The following is a 16,017-nucleotide window of genomic DNA, read 5'->3' as shown; positions in this document are numbered from 1 at the left end:
TGCAAAATATAACCAATAATGTGGATCCTTGAAGAGTAATTGAGAGAGGGGAAAGATGTCATCCAGAAAAGAAAGGGAGAGAAGATGAGCTGCTCAGGTAGACAAGCTGAGTACTGTACTTGTAGCCTTAAAATTGCAGGGAAGAATCATGACTTATCTGTCCTTACAGCATTTAGTCTTGATGAAGCAATCATAAATTCTCAATACACATTTGCCAAACTAATGATTTTCTCCAGGATATAGGCATCACAAAGGAGATGCAGCCTATAATCAGATAAGCATACAAGTAACTAAGAAAAGGTAATCATCTATTCCCTAGCAATTAAGATAGATGGGAACATTCAGTTCTCAAAGATGATATAAAAGTGTCTTGGATACTTAATGACATCCTGAAGTGAAAAGCTTCATTTTTGTCCAAGCTGAATCACACCCAGATATTCTCATATACAAAAGTTTTTTGCAACAGACAGACAGAATTAGGCTGACAGTAGATATTTTTCCTCCTGTACCACACTGTTCATGTGATTTCTTTTTTCCTCTTCAAGAAATGGCAGCATTCAAAGAGATAACTTTGTGATTAATGGAATAGATGAAATCGTTTAAGATACATGGAGCTTTGCTGGAAGCCATAAGTGTAATCCTTTAAAGTGAAGTAAGTTAGAGTAAAACTCATCGGTTAGAGCGAAAAAAAATGAAAATATATAATCTCAGTCTCATGCAGAGTTTTCAATTAATTAACAGAACCCAAGTGATCTTGTAAAGTAAACTTGTCTTCGTTAAATTCAATAATTATGCAATCACTCGTGTGTAGTCAAGTCATCTACTAGGCAAAATATGAACATCTGGATGAAAGGCAATTGTTTCTGTAGAGACCCACCACCTTTAAGAAAGCTGAGCCTGGCTCTATAAGCCCGTGGTATTAACCTATTTGGGCAAGAGGTGCCAAACACATTCAATACACTGCATCTACCCTTCTTTTCTTCTATGTTACATTTTCATGGAAATGGGTATTTATAAAGAAGAGTTAGGGCCTTGCTTTTTTTTCCAAAACTTAGACTGATTGATGAGACCTAGTTGAAAGACTAAAGAGTTTTTGACAAAGATGAGAGAGCACTGTAAATATGTAGCAAACAAATGAAACTGTTGTCCCTTAGACCCTTAGAGGCAATTTAGGTGGTATGGTGAGTAGAGTAGTGGGCCTGGAGTCAAAAATACCTGAGTTCAAATCCAGCCTCAGACACTTAGTAGCTGTGTGACCCCGAGCAGCTCATTTAAACCTTTCTGCCTCAGTTTCCTCATCTACAAAATGGAGATCATAATAGTATCTACCTTGCAGGGTAGTTATTACTGAGATAATATCTGTATAGCATTTAGCACAGTGCCTGGCACATAGAAGATGCTTAATATTTATTCCCTCTCCTTTTCTTTGTCGTATTTGGAAATCACTTGTAAAGTGAGTTTTAATGGATAAATATTTGCCCATGACTGGTTGCCTTGGTTGGGAAATTATGCAAATGAGTCTCTTCATGGGTTTGATCTCATAGATACACAGAATTTTAGTGTGGAGAGGGACCACAGTGGCCATCTGGTACAACCCATACCCAAGAGAAATCCCAGAATAGAAGACAAATGGTCATCAACCTCCACCTAAAGACCTCCAGGAAAAGAGAATCCTCTGCCTATTGAGGCAGCCAATTCCATTTTTAACAACTTTAATTCTTTTCCTAATATCAATCCTAAATTTGCTTTTTGCAGCTTCCAGCCATTGCTCCTGTTTCTGCCTTTCAGGACCAAACAATTCTATAGCCAGGCTATAGAACAAGGCTATCATGGTCCCTGCCTAGTTCCTTCAAATGATCCTGATGTGACATGGCATATGTGACATAATGATCCACTCTAGAATTTTCCCAGGAATCAAAACAAAACTTCCCGGTCTTTAGTATGAAGGCTCTTTTCTCATTCCCCTTCTGTAATTTGGTGCAACATTTGCCATTATCCAGCCTTGTAGACTCTGTCCTGTTTTCTGCAATCCTTCCAGTATCACTTGGGTGCTCAGTAATCACAACTGCCAGCTATTTCATTACTTGAGATACAGGTCATCTGAACCAGGTGATTTGAACTCACGAAAGGCAACAAGATGCTCTCTTACCATTAAAATAAATTTATCAATGCAGCATTGATGGGACAAAGTCGATGGAATGTCAGTGTAGTTTCCTGGGTTGGCCATGTGAGACAAAGCAGAACTATAGTTCATTACTCTGGGGTAAGAGGCAATTGCTGAAGAAAACAAGAAGACTTTTCCATTGTAAAGGACATTCATGAGTTGAGACATTGTTTAACCGGCTATCTGTGAAGTGAGCATAGACTTGAGACACTAGACATAATCAACATTGTAGTGTGGGGAAATGATCAGACAATTTTCTCTTTGACTGAAAGCAATTTTAAAACAATCTTTCATTAGATTACATTTTCTCCCATTATTCCTTCTTTTTTGTCAGGGAATTGAAAGGCATGGCAAATCAACAAACGAAACTACTTCTAAAAATCCTGTTCATATGATCCTAACTTTAGAGCAAAAAGAGACTATAGAAATCATTTAATCTAACTCTTGCCTTTACAGATGAACTGGTAGAGGCTCAGAGATATCTAAAATGACCTACAGAAAGTCAAGAACCAGAATGTGAACCCAGAACCTTTGACTCCAAATTCAATGCACTTTGCATTATCCCATGTAATGCAAATTACCCCATTACCTCTCATCAAATGACTGAAGCACAATCTTCTACACTGTGTGGAAGATATAAATGAGGATGACAGGATCCCTGCCCTTCAGAAATTTATAGTCTAGATAGAGTATTTTTATTTCCATTTTACGTGTGATAAAGCTGAGACTCAGAGAGATTAAATTATCTTCCTATGATCACATAGTAACTTAGTATCAAAGACCAGAACCTAGATCATTCAGACTCCAAGTCTAACACTTTCAGAGTAGTTATGATCATTATTTCATATGATGGCTGTTATTAATATGATCATGCAGTATTTTTACCTTGTGTATGCCTGAAGAAATAAGGCCACTCATTACCTAGGATAACTGTAGAAGCATATAAATTTGTGAGCTTAAAATCAGTTATTCAAACAGATTGACCAAGGCCTAAAAGAACCGGAAAGAATACTTTAAAAGAACACTAAATCACTTCTTCCTTCTCCTTCTCCTTCTTCCCTGTCTCTTTCATTTGTTTCCCTTAAGTTTTTTTGTTTAGGAGTAAGACATTTAGGGAATTTACCTAGTCTAGTCAAAATCTGTACCAAGGAAATTGCATTAAGTCTTCCCATGTGCTTGGAAGTGTGCTTCATGAAAAATGAACTAGGAAAACAGATTCAGACTTAAAAACCAGCAACATCGTGGTAGAACAAAGAGGTTTCTGCCACCAAACAGGAACTAGTAGGATCAGAGACATAACTACAGAGGGACTTCCAATGCTAGGCTTCAGGACATTGACATTTACAAGGCATAAAAAATGAAATGCACATCATTAAGGAACGTCGAAGCCTCTACTGTAAATCCCTACAAAACCTAGAAGTGGTTGAAGGCACCATTGGTAGAACTAATAAAAATCTCATGACCAGGGAGCAAAATTGTAACAAGTAAGATGAAGATCAGATAGAGAGGAGAAAAGGTAGAAAACAAGAAGCTACTGTCCAAAGCACAGAGTTGCTTTAGAATAGAAGAACAATGCAATTTTATGATCTTACACTGGGAAAAAATAAAACATACAGTTTTGGGGTTTTTTTTTACAAGAGCTGGTAAAAAGACCTGTAAGCCCGTACATAATTTTAACCTGACCTCAAGGCTTTTCAAAAATGAGCTTTTTGGGTTTCCATTTTCAAATCTATTTAACGTATTCACTTTTGAGTTTCTTTTCAATATAAACACCTTCTGCTGTTTCATCTGATATGAATGAATAAGTCATTATTAAAAATGAAGGTTGTAGCCATGAAAATGTGCTTCAGATAAATATTTGAACAAAAACAGGGAAAGAAAAGCACTTTTACCAATAATTTTAGGGGATCTTATTCTTGGCATACCTTGGAAATTATGGAAAAAAAAGAAGTAAAGTCTAAATGAATCAAAGATAAAGGGAACGATAGACTAGTATCAGAGTTCTGTTTCTAAACAGGGACCATCATAAGACCAGAACCAGAACTAAAGTTAGACTGGTGCACCTGTGCACCCAGAACATTGCAATTTTTATAGGGCAGAAAAATTAAATGCATATTAGCAAGCAACATAGAAGCCACAGGAGTCACTAGTTCCCCCTCCTGCTCAAGTAAATTTCTCTTAATTACTTAGATTATTTTAGATTTTGATTATTTTCATGAGATTTAGTGTGGTCTCATGATAAAAAGTCAGCTCTAGAGTCAGGAATACTGAGCTAATTCCCATATCTAACATACACAGGCTCTGTGATCCCAAGCACATCACAATCTCTCAGTGTTTCTATCAAGTCTCTAAGACCAGGGCTGTCCAACCTTAGGTTTTTATTGAAACAATAGACAATATATTTTGATTTGCCATTTTAGTGAGAGCTCTGAGGTAGCTCGGAAACATTTATGTAAATTTCTATGCTTGTAGTCGGGCCGCATTTTAGACAACCCTGCTCTAAGACTATAAATTTCAGAACAGTTGCCAATCTGCCCTGGTAGAGGTAGTTTCCCAAAATGTAGTTCCCCACACTAAAAAAAATCACAGGATAAAACTAAACAAAATAAAACTTTTTTTCACGTCTGATATTTGAGCTGCTTGTCCAAGACACACAAATTGCTCATTATCTCTCTGTTTGGGACAACTGCAGTGTGATAAACGGGAAAGATCACGTTAATGGCACTCTCCTAGCAACTGATTAAGCTAGCAAAGGAAGAGAGGAAAAGAAGGCCATAATTGTTTTGGACACATTCCTAACCTTTCAAGTGTTGCACAACATGATTATTTCACCCTTACGTTCTGAGCTTTTCAGTAGTCAAACAACTTGAATGGGGATAACATATAAAAGTAAATAACATCTTCATCCCCCATATTAAAAAAAAATCTTAGCACATGTTTTCAAAAGAAGGTATATGATTGTGATCATACATAAGATATGATGAGCGTGATGATCTTAGAAAAACATGGATAGACTTGCACAAAATAACAAAAAGCAAAATGAACAGAACCCAAAGAATGTTGTATACAGTATGTTATTTTAAGAACAACTTTGAGTGAAAAAAATCATTTTGACTAGATATTATAGAAGTTTAGAGTAGAGAGAAACTATATTTTGCATATGTAATTGGGGGAGTTAAGGTGACATTTAGGCTGAGCTTTGGAGAATGGGCAGGATTGGGCAGGATTTTTAAAGGAGGACATGTGGAAAGAAGGCACTCTTGATGGAGGGAAAATAGCATGAGCAAAAAGTGGGAAAGTGGAAAACTTTCAGATATATAGGAGGAGTGGAGAATGTTCCTGTTTGGTTGATGCGTTAAGGATACAAACCAGAGAAGGTAAATTGGGTAGTAGAGAGGTTTTAATGCCAAGCCAATGAGTCTTGGTTTTGTTCACTAGGAAAAAGAGGAGTCATTGAAGGTTTTTGAGTTGAAGAAAGACATTATGGGGCAGGATGGTGTAGTGGAAAGAGCTCTGGATCTGTAGCGAAAGGGCCTGAATTTGAATCCTGTCTCACTCCCTACTTAATTTTGAGGAAGTCATATCACTTCTCTAAAACTCAGTTTCTTTATATGTAAAGAAAGGAACTTAGACTAGATTACTTTTATTGTCTCTTTTGTCTCTAAATTCAATGATCCTGTGATCGGGTAATTTTTTTTTAATTATCTAGTGTTGTGATGAAAGGCCTTTCATTTCTCACTCTCTTCTTCCACCAGAAAGTGAAAAGACTAACCGGTAACAATAACAGCTGACATTTCTATATAAAGCCTTAAGATTTACAAAGCACTTGGTACCCATTGCCTCATTTTAGCCTCACCAACAGCTCTGGGACTTAAGGGCTCAGTCATTCAGCCAGTCAATTCTTGATGCTTTTCCATGTCTTCATCTCTGCCTTTCCAATTTCCGCCTTCCCTTCTATCAGAACTTAGCTCAAGAGTCGCTTCCTCTGTGACATTTCTGTGATTTGTCTCTGCTCAGATTTATCTAGAGCACTCTGAATCTCTTCTCTTTACCCTCTTGGTCAGCGACAACATGACTGTGTTATACTAATCTGTATAAGGATATGTCGCTCCAGTAAGCTCCCTGAGAGCAGAGGTTAGGGCCCAGGGGTGGGGAACCTGTGGCCTCGAGAACACGTGTGGCCTTCTAGGTCCTTGGGTGGGGTCTTTTGACTGAGTCCAAGTTTTACAGAACAAATTCTTTTATTAAGAGGATTTGTCCTGTGAAGTTTGGTTTCAGTCAAAGGGCTGCACTTGAGGACCTAGAGGGCCACATGTGGCCTCAAAGCCACAGTTTCCCACCCCTGGGCCATATGTTATTCTTGCAACTCCAGAACTTAGCACAGTGCTTTGCCATGGTAGATGCTTCATCTATGTCTGTCGAATTTAAATAATTGACATATAGGTTAAAATTGTTCTGTAGTCATCTGGGAAAGGAGGACATTGTGGTACTGGGGAAAGAGAGATGACTGGAGTCAAAGACCCTATGTTCAAATCCTACATGTGCCACTTACTACCCATGTGACCTTGGGTAAATCACTTAACCTCAGTTAGCCAGTTTCCTCATAAAGAAAATGAGGAGATTGGAAAAGACAGCTTCAAAATTCCTTTCTAGCTCTAGACCCCTTACCCTCTTTTCCTATGAATGCTCCATCTCCTGCTCCCCCATTCACAAACATCAGAGAGCCAGTTGTTCTGTTCTAGCCTGGTATTTAAACATGCACATTTGAAAGATTTGTTTAGATCGGTTTTTCCCTTAAGATGTATTTTACAAAACATGAGGACAATTGACATCTATGTGCCTGAGAAACTGTTCTCTATTTAGAGCCTGAAGAATAGGAACTGACAGTTCTTATCAGAAAATTGTTCTGTGATAGGACCTTTCCATCCTCACCAGGCATCCTTTTTTTTCTGTTTTTCTGAAAGGGTACATCCAGTGGCAAAATATGCTGTTAACTGAGCCTTGGGAAGTCTGTGGTGCTGAAGAGCCAGACATTTCCTCCAGCGAAGCTGGAAGAATTCCACAGTAGTCAGTTGATTAGGGAAAGGCATTAGACTGGAACTTGTCATGTCTGATGAGAAGTCCTGTACAGAAAAAAAAAAACAACACACTTTCTTCCAGTATATAGGAGGGGACTGATAAGTGCAACCCCATATATACTGTGATATTCAATTCTTCACATGAGCATCTAAAGTGATAACACAATGTCAGCAAAATGGAACAAGCCTCTAGGCTTAGGAAATGAGTGATCCTTTGCTTTCTCAATGATAAAACATATATATCATGTTATGGCAACCTTAGCACAACATACATTGACAAAATTACCATCATCTTTAAGATTTTTAAGAGCTCATATTCGGAATTACAGTTGCAACAGAGGGAAAACAGTAAGACCTGCAAACCAGAGAAAATAGAGGATTAATGAAGAGTTCCATAGGATGACACCTTATTTGACCAAATCCTTTAATATTTAATCATTTCCTATTAATGACTTAGTAACCTGTCCCATTGAGTAACCAGTTCTTTGGATAACAAAAGGCAAATTAACTATGATCAACATTTAAAGTATTAATATTTAATAAGCAAATAGTAACATTATCTTCATAAAGACCAAAATGCCCTTTCACTGAATTAATCACTTCCTATTTTCACTGATTGTGTTTCCTTAGAGACCAAGTCAAATACAGGGAAAGATCTTTGAAGGATCTATTAAGCCCCAGTCTGCTCCTAAAGGTGGTTGGAAGAATTCAGATGACATCTATTGCATATCCAGACTAATGAGGTCCCTGGAGATATCATCTGAATGTAGCATTTTTAGGAAAACAAATAGCATGTTTCTCTTTCTGAGGACAGTTTATCCCTGAAAGTTGAAATATAATGGTATTCATTAATGCAAACCCATGCAACTATCAAGAGTTAATATTATACCCTTCCAGGGGAGCCAGATTGTTGAATTCAGACTCTGTTTGTGATCCCTTTTAAAAAATGGGACTTTTATTATATGCCCTAAAGCTGAGTCTAGTCATCATGCCTTCTGAATTCCCATTTTAAAATTAGGCTCTTTCTTGGAGTCACTGAAGAGAGGTGTTAGTGATGGTTCCCTGCAGGGGACAGACTGGCTGGGCAATGCTAGTCCAGTTCCATCCAATTTTATCTTGCATTTTCGTATTTTTTCTCCCTATGTTGTGACATCAGCCTTAAAGCCTAATGTAAGTCTGGGGCATGTTTTTGTTTGACTACAATTCCTCCTAAATATTGCCAGTGCATGTGACATTTGGATTGTTCCTCAATGTCAGGGCAAAAGGTAGGAAAAGCAGCTGAGATCAGGAGACCCTCATTCAGCCTCTGTTTTTATTCCAACCCATATCTTCCTATTTTCACACCAATAGCTGCCTTGGCTTCTAAGCAGCAAGGCCTATAGAGATCTTAAAATTGATCCCACACCCCCGTTTTGGGGGCAGAGAGTCAAGTTCATTGAGGATGGAAAGTAAGAAGTTCAGCTAGGGCAACTCATAACAGCGAGCCAATTTTCCAATTTCCTGTCAGGTTCAAAGAGTAAAGTGAGTTCCAAGTCCAATATCTCTACAGTAAAACAGGAAGATAGTGGGAAGTGAGCCACATTCCACTTGCTGCTGCTTAGTAAAACCTGGAGGCTGAAAAGGGGAGAGAAGGTGATGCTCCAAGAGGAGATGGAGAGGGAAAATGGAAATCCTAGCAGAGACACAATTATAACTTATAAGACTGTAGGATGTTTGCTCTGCTTTCTCCTTTCTCTTTGTTATCACCCAGCCCATATCTTGCAAACTACTGAACAAGTAACCTAAGGAAAGAATGGAAAAGGTTTCTGTGTTCACTGTGAAGGACATTGCAACAAAGCTAGTCTGATGGAGTCACTTATTGACTAACAGAATGACATGTCTAATGGAAACCACTGGGGAAAAAGGATATTTTGAGAGGCAGGATTTTGTTTTGCTCCATTATTTATATCAATGAATACCTATATTTTTTCTAGGTAAACAGTTCTTTTTAACAGTTGACTGTAGTATGTACATAATGAGAATCTTTGTGGTTGTTCATCTCAGATTGTTTATAATCTTTTTTTCCCATCTTTGGTCCTAGTCTTTCAGTTCTGGTTTGAGCATGTTAGCTGTCTCTAAAGAGGAAACCACGGCTAGGATGGAATGCTTTCATGTTACCTACCAGGATCCTTTCCACTATGTTAGCAATGATAGTAGTCATAGCGATAGTAGTGGAGCTATCTAGATGGCTCAGTGGAGAGAGCACTGGGCTTGCAGTCAGGAAGACCTAATAAGCATCTGGCCTCAGATACTTATTAGCTGTGTGACCCTTAACTTAATCCACAGGAGAAGGAAATGGCAAATCACTCCAGCATCTTGGCCAGGAAAACTCCATAGATGATATTGACATGCTATAGTCCACCAGATCAACAAAGAGTTAAACACAACTGAACATCTGAACAATAAATAGTAATAATAATCATAGCTTTTATTTGTATAGCACTCTATAAAGCACATTTTCTTCTTTGTCTCAAAAGAACTATGTAAAGAAGATAGTATAAATATTAATTAGCGCCATCTTACTGAGGTTTGAAAGGAGTGAAACTCACTGAAAGTATTTAAGACAGCTTCCACACACCTAGTTAAGTGATGGGTTCAGGATTCAAATCCAGGGCTCCTGCTTTGAAATGCAATGCTCTTTTAACATGTTCACACTGTCTTTCTTAAAGTTTGCCTAGCATTCCTAAGAGGTAACCAACTATGCTTCATTGAAGCAATGAAGAACTCTAAGCAATAAAGAATGTCAGAGGGAATCCTAAGGTAAAGCCAAGATGGGCTTCTTGGACGACAAACCGACTAGCAGAGAAGTCAAGTGATTTATTAAGTGAAAAATAAGGAAGAAGAAATCTGCCATAGTCATTGAAGTTTTAGATTGAACTGAATTATTGCAGTCTCCATAGTGAGGACCTAAATCCCTGACTTAGCAATAGATCTTATCTAAAATGTTAAAGATCCTGCATTCCGTGCTGAGTCCAAGGAGTATGCTTGCCTTGATGTACCTAGATGTTGTTCATCCTAGCGTTTGTCTTCTGCAGTTTACAGTGAAGGGACAACATTGTTGTGTTTTTAAATTCTGGAGACTGATACAAAATATTGGGATTCCTCCTGCTTTTGCCAAATTAACGTTTAGGCACATCCGTAAGTAGCTTACCACACATGGAGAAGTAGGCTCATTCTGGCCATTCCCCTGCCCCCCAGGATGAAAGCCATTTGGAGTAAGTTCCCTCCGATTCCTTTTAGGTTAGGATTTTAAACAAGAAGATGGATTTTAGCGAGGTTCAGTCCAGATGTGGTTCCAAGGATAACATCAAACATTCTGCAGGGGGAGGAAATGTAAGTAGAAGCTGCTACTTGGAGGGTGTCCTTGACTGTGAGTGAGGCTCCTGAAGAGCCAGCCCTCTGTCACCTTTCCTGCCTTGCTCCTTCCCAAGCACTTTCCCCTCTTCTCACTACTGTTTAATGTGTCAGCCTGGTCTAGTGGCATGTCAACTCTATCTGTTCAGTAATGGGCTTCCTATCATTCCCTTATGAGTCTGCCAGCAAATTAAACTGCGTAAGGTATACCTCTGAAGCTAGGAGGACAGAAAGGTCATTTACTTTACCATTTTTCTTGATGCTCTCTCTCTCTCTCTCTCTCTCTCTCTCTCTCTCTCTCTCTCTTTCTCTCTCTCTCTCTCTCTTCCTGCTCCAGTGAAAATACAGTATCAGCTAGCTGAGCCACATGTTCCCACTGTTCTATTGAAATTATGGTGGTCCAACTTGCACAGGAGACAGAAGCTAATATTCTCAGAAATATTCAAAGCCGTTAGTCACCTCCATTATTCACTTGGAATATTGCAGAAGTTATCAAGTAAATTCTACATATAGTTCAAAATAAAAGAATTTAAATCCCAATGTAAACTGTCCCTTAGGAGTTTCCCCTTCTCTCCTTCACTAGAACAAAAGTGGTATGACAGGATGGGAAAGTATAAATCCAAAGGCCAGACATTAAATGTCTCCAGTTTCACAACTGAAAGAGTCTACACTCAGAGAACAAGGAGGGTCCTTTCTAGGGGTGGGAAAAAACACTAGTCCCATCTATTCTATATATTTCAGCATACAGATTTCCTCCTGGTTGAAATTCCCTCAAGCAAATGGCAGGTAGCCAGAGACAGATGTCTGAGTTTTTCCTAGCTATGGGTCATTCACCACTCGAATGAGCATAAGGAGAGGGGAGGGAAGCAATAAAATAACATCCCCACTCCAGCAGCTGGTTCCTGGAATGATCACATTTTGGAGAATAATTACTGTGAGATCAATACATTGCTCACTGTTGTGCTTAATGAAAGGGGTTGGATGGGTTAAATGCTGGGTGCCAGATACTGATGCTCATGGCTCCTTTTCCCTTTACTCCTTTGGACACTGATAAGGACAAAGCTTGGTCCACGATTTGTGTAGTCAACCTGAATACTGCATACTGTTATAACAGAGTTGAAGGAAGACAGGATGAACTCAACCAGCTGCTCCTATCCTCCACTGCAAATGCAGCAGATGAAAATGTCTAAGCAGCAAGGTTTGAATTGGGAATCTGAATGACCTGAAAGTCGAGGAAAAAACTTCCACCCTCCAAGGATTGGGGGGAAACACTCAAAAAAAACCAGAGGAAAAAGAATTGAGTACTACCATGATGCTATTACATGGTGCTTTAGGGAAGTTCCACTGACCAAGGTGTGATCGCTTATTAATATTTTAGGATAGAAGCCTGTTCATTACACTCTACTTATATCTGAGATCTACCGATCGCAATGGACACTTTTTAATCTTCAAAGCATTTTCCGGTATTAACCAATGCATCTTCTTCTGCTTTCTCTGGGTTTTTGCTTATGAGGTTTTAACATGGTGATACCTAATGCTCAGATTGAATGAAAGCTTGCATTAATCCAGTTGTTTCCATTCCTTGTGGTGTTTCCTGTTTCTACTAATTAAACCTTCTGTTCCAGGACTTTTACACTTGGGTCCTTTCTTTCTAACTAAATGTATTCATTCAGGCATGTGTGTGTGTGTGTGTGTGTGTGTGTGTGTGTCTGTATGGGCTTGAACATCACTATGTGCATATATTTAAACCATCTAAAATATACCTTATGTGATTTATGCAGATACAAATTGTTACCAAGAAGATTGACTTAAGCCACGTGACATCTAAATGCGGTTCCCTAAAGAATATCCGTCATCGGCCAGGTAACAAATTATAAAAACAGTTTAAGAATGGAAGATCACGCTCATATCCTCTTGTGCTTTTGGAGCATTTCATTGTGTTCCATTCCTTAAGTTTCTAACAAATGTTGTCTTTGTGGAATTCCTGCAACTGAGTTACATGCAAATTGACAACATTAAAGACCCTAACTTATCAGTCAGACTAGAAATGCAGAGAAGGGGAAAGACACTGGAGACTAAATATTAAACTATATAGCATAAGAATAATGTCAGTAACTTCCTCTGAGGGATATTTTTAATGGTGTTAGACTATATATGAGTGGACAAAAGGCAAATAGACTTTGTTGACTTTTTAAAAATTCCTTACACAACTATGACCATAGAGACTATAGTAATCACAAATTTAAAGCTATAAGGGGACTTCTAGTCTAAACCTTCAGTTTACAGATTTAAAAAAAGTCAAGGCCAGTGAAGTTAAGTGGCATGCTATTCTGTGATTTGGTTTTGTCTATCTGATCCTAATTTTTAAAAAAGTATTGCTACTTATTCTTTCACAAGGGTAAAAACCAAAACAAATTCATCTTTGCATATACAATCTTTCTGTCTCATACAGGCGGTGGTCGTGTGAAAATTGAAAGTGTGAAGCTGGATTTCAAAGAGAAGGCACAAGCTAAAGTGGGGTCACTTGACAATGCCCACCACATACCTGGAGGTGGTAATGTCAAGGTATGGAACCTCTTAGAAGCCAAATCAGCCACAAATGAAAGAGCTGGGGTGGTAAGGATATCCCAGCATGTATAAGTCATCTGAAAACCAGATCCATAGACTAGGGACCCCCTATTCCAATTTTTGATGACTAAGTCAATAATAAATGTTCTTTGTTCTGAACAGATTGACAGCCAAAAATTGAACTTCAGAGAACATGCTAAGGCTCGGGTAGACCATGGTGCTGAGATCATTACACAATCTCCAGGCAGATCCAGCGTGGCTTCCCCTAGGCGACTGAGCAATGTCTCCTCATCTGGAAGCATCAACCTGCTAGAGTCTCCCCAGCTTGCCACTTTGGCTGAAGATGTCACTGCTGCCCTTGCTAAGCAGGGCTTATGAATCTGTCTCATTTAACACTGAATGAAGTAATGCTATTTAGTCATGAGCTCTTGGCAGGAACGGGCTCAGAGCAGGTGTTATATTCAATCCTTACCAATTCTAAAATAAATCTTATCCCAAGATTATGGTAACCATTACGATAAAAATAATCCCCCAAATTTAAGTATGTGCAGAAATTGACCTGATTTTCATTTGCAGCAGGAAGACTCATTGGCTTTACATGAGTACAATTGCAATATATTCCATTCGATGATTCTTGTTGCTCTGGTCTGTCTTGCATGGAGTACTATGATAAAAATGCATTTTTACCTTTCATGTGCCTGAAGGCCATCCACTATTTTCTGAAGAGCCTCATTAATATCCAAGCTGCTCATTTCACTGGTCTGTTTATGGGCAACAAAGATTGTCCTTTTGTAACTTATTACAGGTTAAATTAAAATGAAAGAGTCTGATTACAAGAGGAGAACATATTAAAAAAAAAACCAAGTTAAAAAAAGTGTTATTTTGTATAAATGGGAAGAAAGATTCAATTAAGTTATTAACATTTGGGGCCTGGATAATTAAATCAGTGTATAGGTGATTCTGATAAATTATTTAACTAATTAAAAAAAGTAGTTGAAGAACAGTTGAACTGTATTTTTGAGGAAGTGATATACAAGAGCAGCTTTTAAACATGGAGCACTTCCACAACTATGGACTTGTGTCTGATTAGGATGTCAGTTAATTGGCTAGATTTGTGTCCACACTACAAGTTTCACATCCTTTCCATCTGTTTGATACAGTATTATAGATATACATATATATATACATATATATATTTCTCTGTGGCCATTTGTGATACTCCCTCATATACTTGAATATTATACTTCTTTATTATTCACAGTATCTGTGTCTCTTGCACCCTTTGGTGTTGAAATTTTAGGTATGTGAAAGTAGATTTAGCAGGGTTTTTTCCCTAGTAAAAAAAAAAACAAAACATTTAAAAAGAGAAAAACTTTTAGCATGAAGTTGCTTTCTGTAACAACTAAAAGCCGTGCCCCTGTTATAGTGCCAGATAAAAGTCTCTTCTGTAATGCTAGAATTTTTATTTTCCTTTTCTGTTTCTCTTCACCAACATAGAGTTTGCTGGGGACGTCTGGATCTATGTAAAAACTGTTGGTTTGAGATTCCGGAACTTTTTTACTTAAGAAGTAATTTGGATTTTACTCCTATACTTATGAGATGATAGCCTCTTTTATTTATTTACTTTTTTTTCTTTTGCTAAAGTTGAATCTAAGAAAGCGAATTTGAGAAAATGTCATTCCTCTCCTCGGGATGGCATCTCCTTGTTAAATTAGCTAGGCTATCGGAGGAGGCACCCATTGAAATAAAACATTTGTCCACATACCAAAAAAGCAAAAACACTTTCAATTAGGAGAATACTTCATTTAAGTGTGCATAGAAACGAAAAGTGGAGCTGTAGTATCTGATTTGATGGATTTACTTTTCAGGACTCTGCTATAACACTGCATCAACTAAAAACAAAAAACCAAAACAAAATACCACAACTTAGTATAGTTTCTCAGGGAAGAGGGCTGTACTGATATTATATACAGCAATCTTGCCTAGAAATCATGAAACAACTAATTCAAATCACAGATTGTTAATTTCAAACTCATCAGTAAACATTTTCCATGATCCGTTTCTGAGCTGCCCCTAAATAGGACCAGAGGATGACATGTTTTATGGAAGCTCTATTTTAAGTGTTCTTAAGATTCCTCATCTTAGTGACTGAGCTAAAACAGTGTTGAAGTCAGAGAGGGTGGTTTATTGTTTCTTTTGAGCTAATTTGGTTTTAAAATTTGAGAGCGACAGTAGAAAGAAGAGGATGAGTATCGGCTTCAGCAACATTTTAGTGTGTATCATCTAACAAAAATACAAAGGGTGAAGAGGCAGGGAGCTGTAGGGGTAGTATAATGACCCATCTGACATTGTCATTAATGTGAATTCCCCAAGGGAAAAACCCTAGAAACACAGAAAATCCGTCACTCCACTAGTTTTCAACGGAGAGTTTTTATATACCCCCCCAATCCTGTCCAACCCTGTCTATCAGTCAGTTGTTTGATGCAAATGTTGTGAATTTAGAAATTAAGTGGGACAATGGGTTTCTAATTTCTGCCTTGTAATTGCGGAGTAGAGTTTGCTTAAACTAACCCTGGCATTCACACAGAAATATTTCCTGGTGTAGCACCTCAAAGTCCTTTATGTTGCACAAACAGGAAGACTAGTAGTGTGGAACACGTTGCTCAGACCCTGTACCATCAATGAGTGAAAAATAACTTGGCAGTATTTTTCTTAAGCCTTTGGATAGTGTTAGCCAGTAACTAAGGTACTGTGGAACGTCCATTCGACAGAAATTGAGCACCAGCTGGTCAGGACAGCATTTAACCTGTGACT

The 16,017-nt window shown here is 38.2% G+C and overlaps 1 protein-coding gene across 9 annotated transcripts in view; it reads left to right on the top strand.

The window, feature by feature from the left end:
• Positions 1-14,036, top strand: part of MAP2 (microtubule associated protein 2) — a 97,851-nt gene extending 83,815 nt beyond the window's left edge. For 5 of the 9 annotated variants that reach the window (XM_036753761.1, XM_036753763.1, XM_036753758.1 and 2 more), the window contains 4 exons: positions 10,522-10,614; positions 12,417-12,498; positions 13,088-13,200; positions 13,366-14,036. In XM_036753761.1, the coding sequence (XP_036609656.1) occupies positions 10,522-10,614; positions 12,417-12,498; positions 13,088-13,200; positions 13,366-13,581 (504 nt within the window). In that variant the 3' untranslated portion in view covers positions 13,582-14,036. The remainder of the gene's footprint in view (positions 1-10,521; positions 10,615-12,416; positions 12,499-13,087; positions 13,201-13,365) is intronic. The other 4 variants (XM_036753764.1, XM_036753760.1, XM_036753759.1 and 1 more) reach the window with 1 other exon arrangement.
• The last annotated feature ends 1,981 nt before the right edge of the window (positions 14,037-16,017 follow it).

The sequence above is a fragment of the Trichosurus vulpecula genome, chromosome 4 (assembly GCF_011100635.1).
Source record: "Trichosurus vulpecula isolate mTriVul1 chromosome 4, mTriVul1.pri, whole genome shotgun sequence".
Taxonomy (NCBI): Eukaryota; Metazoa; Chordata; class Mammalia; order Diprotodontia; family Phalangeridae; genus Trichosurus; species Trichosurus vulpecula.
The sequence above is the reverse complement of the archived record's forward strand: the minus strand, read 5'-3'. Positions and strand labels throughout refer to the sequence as shown.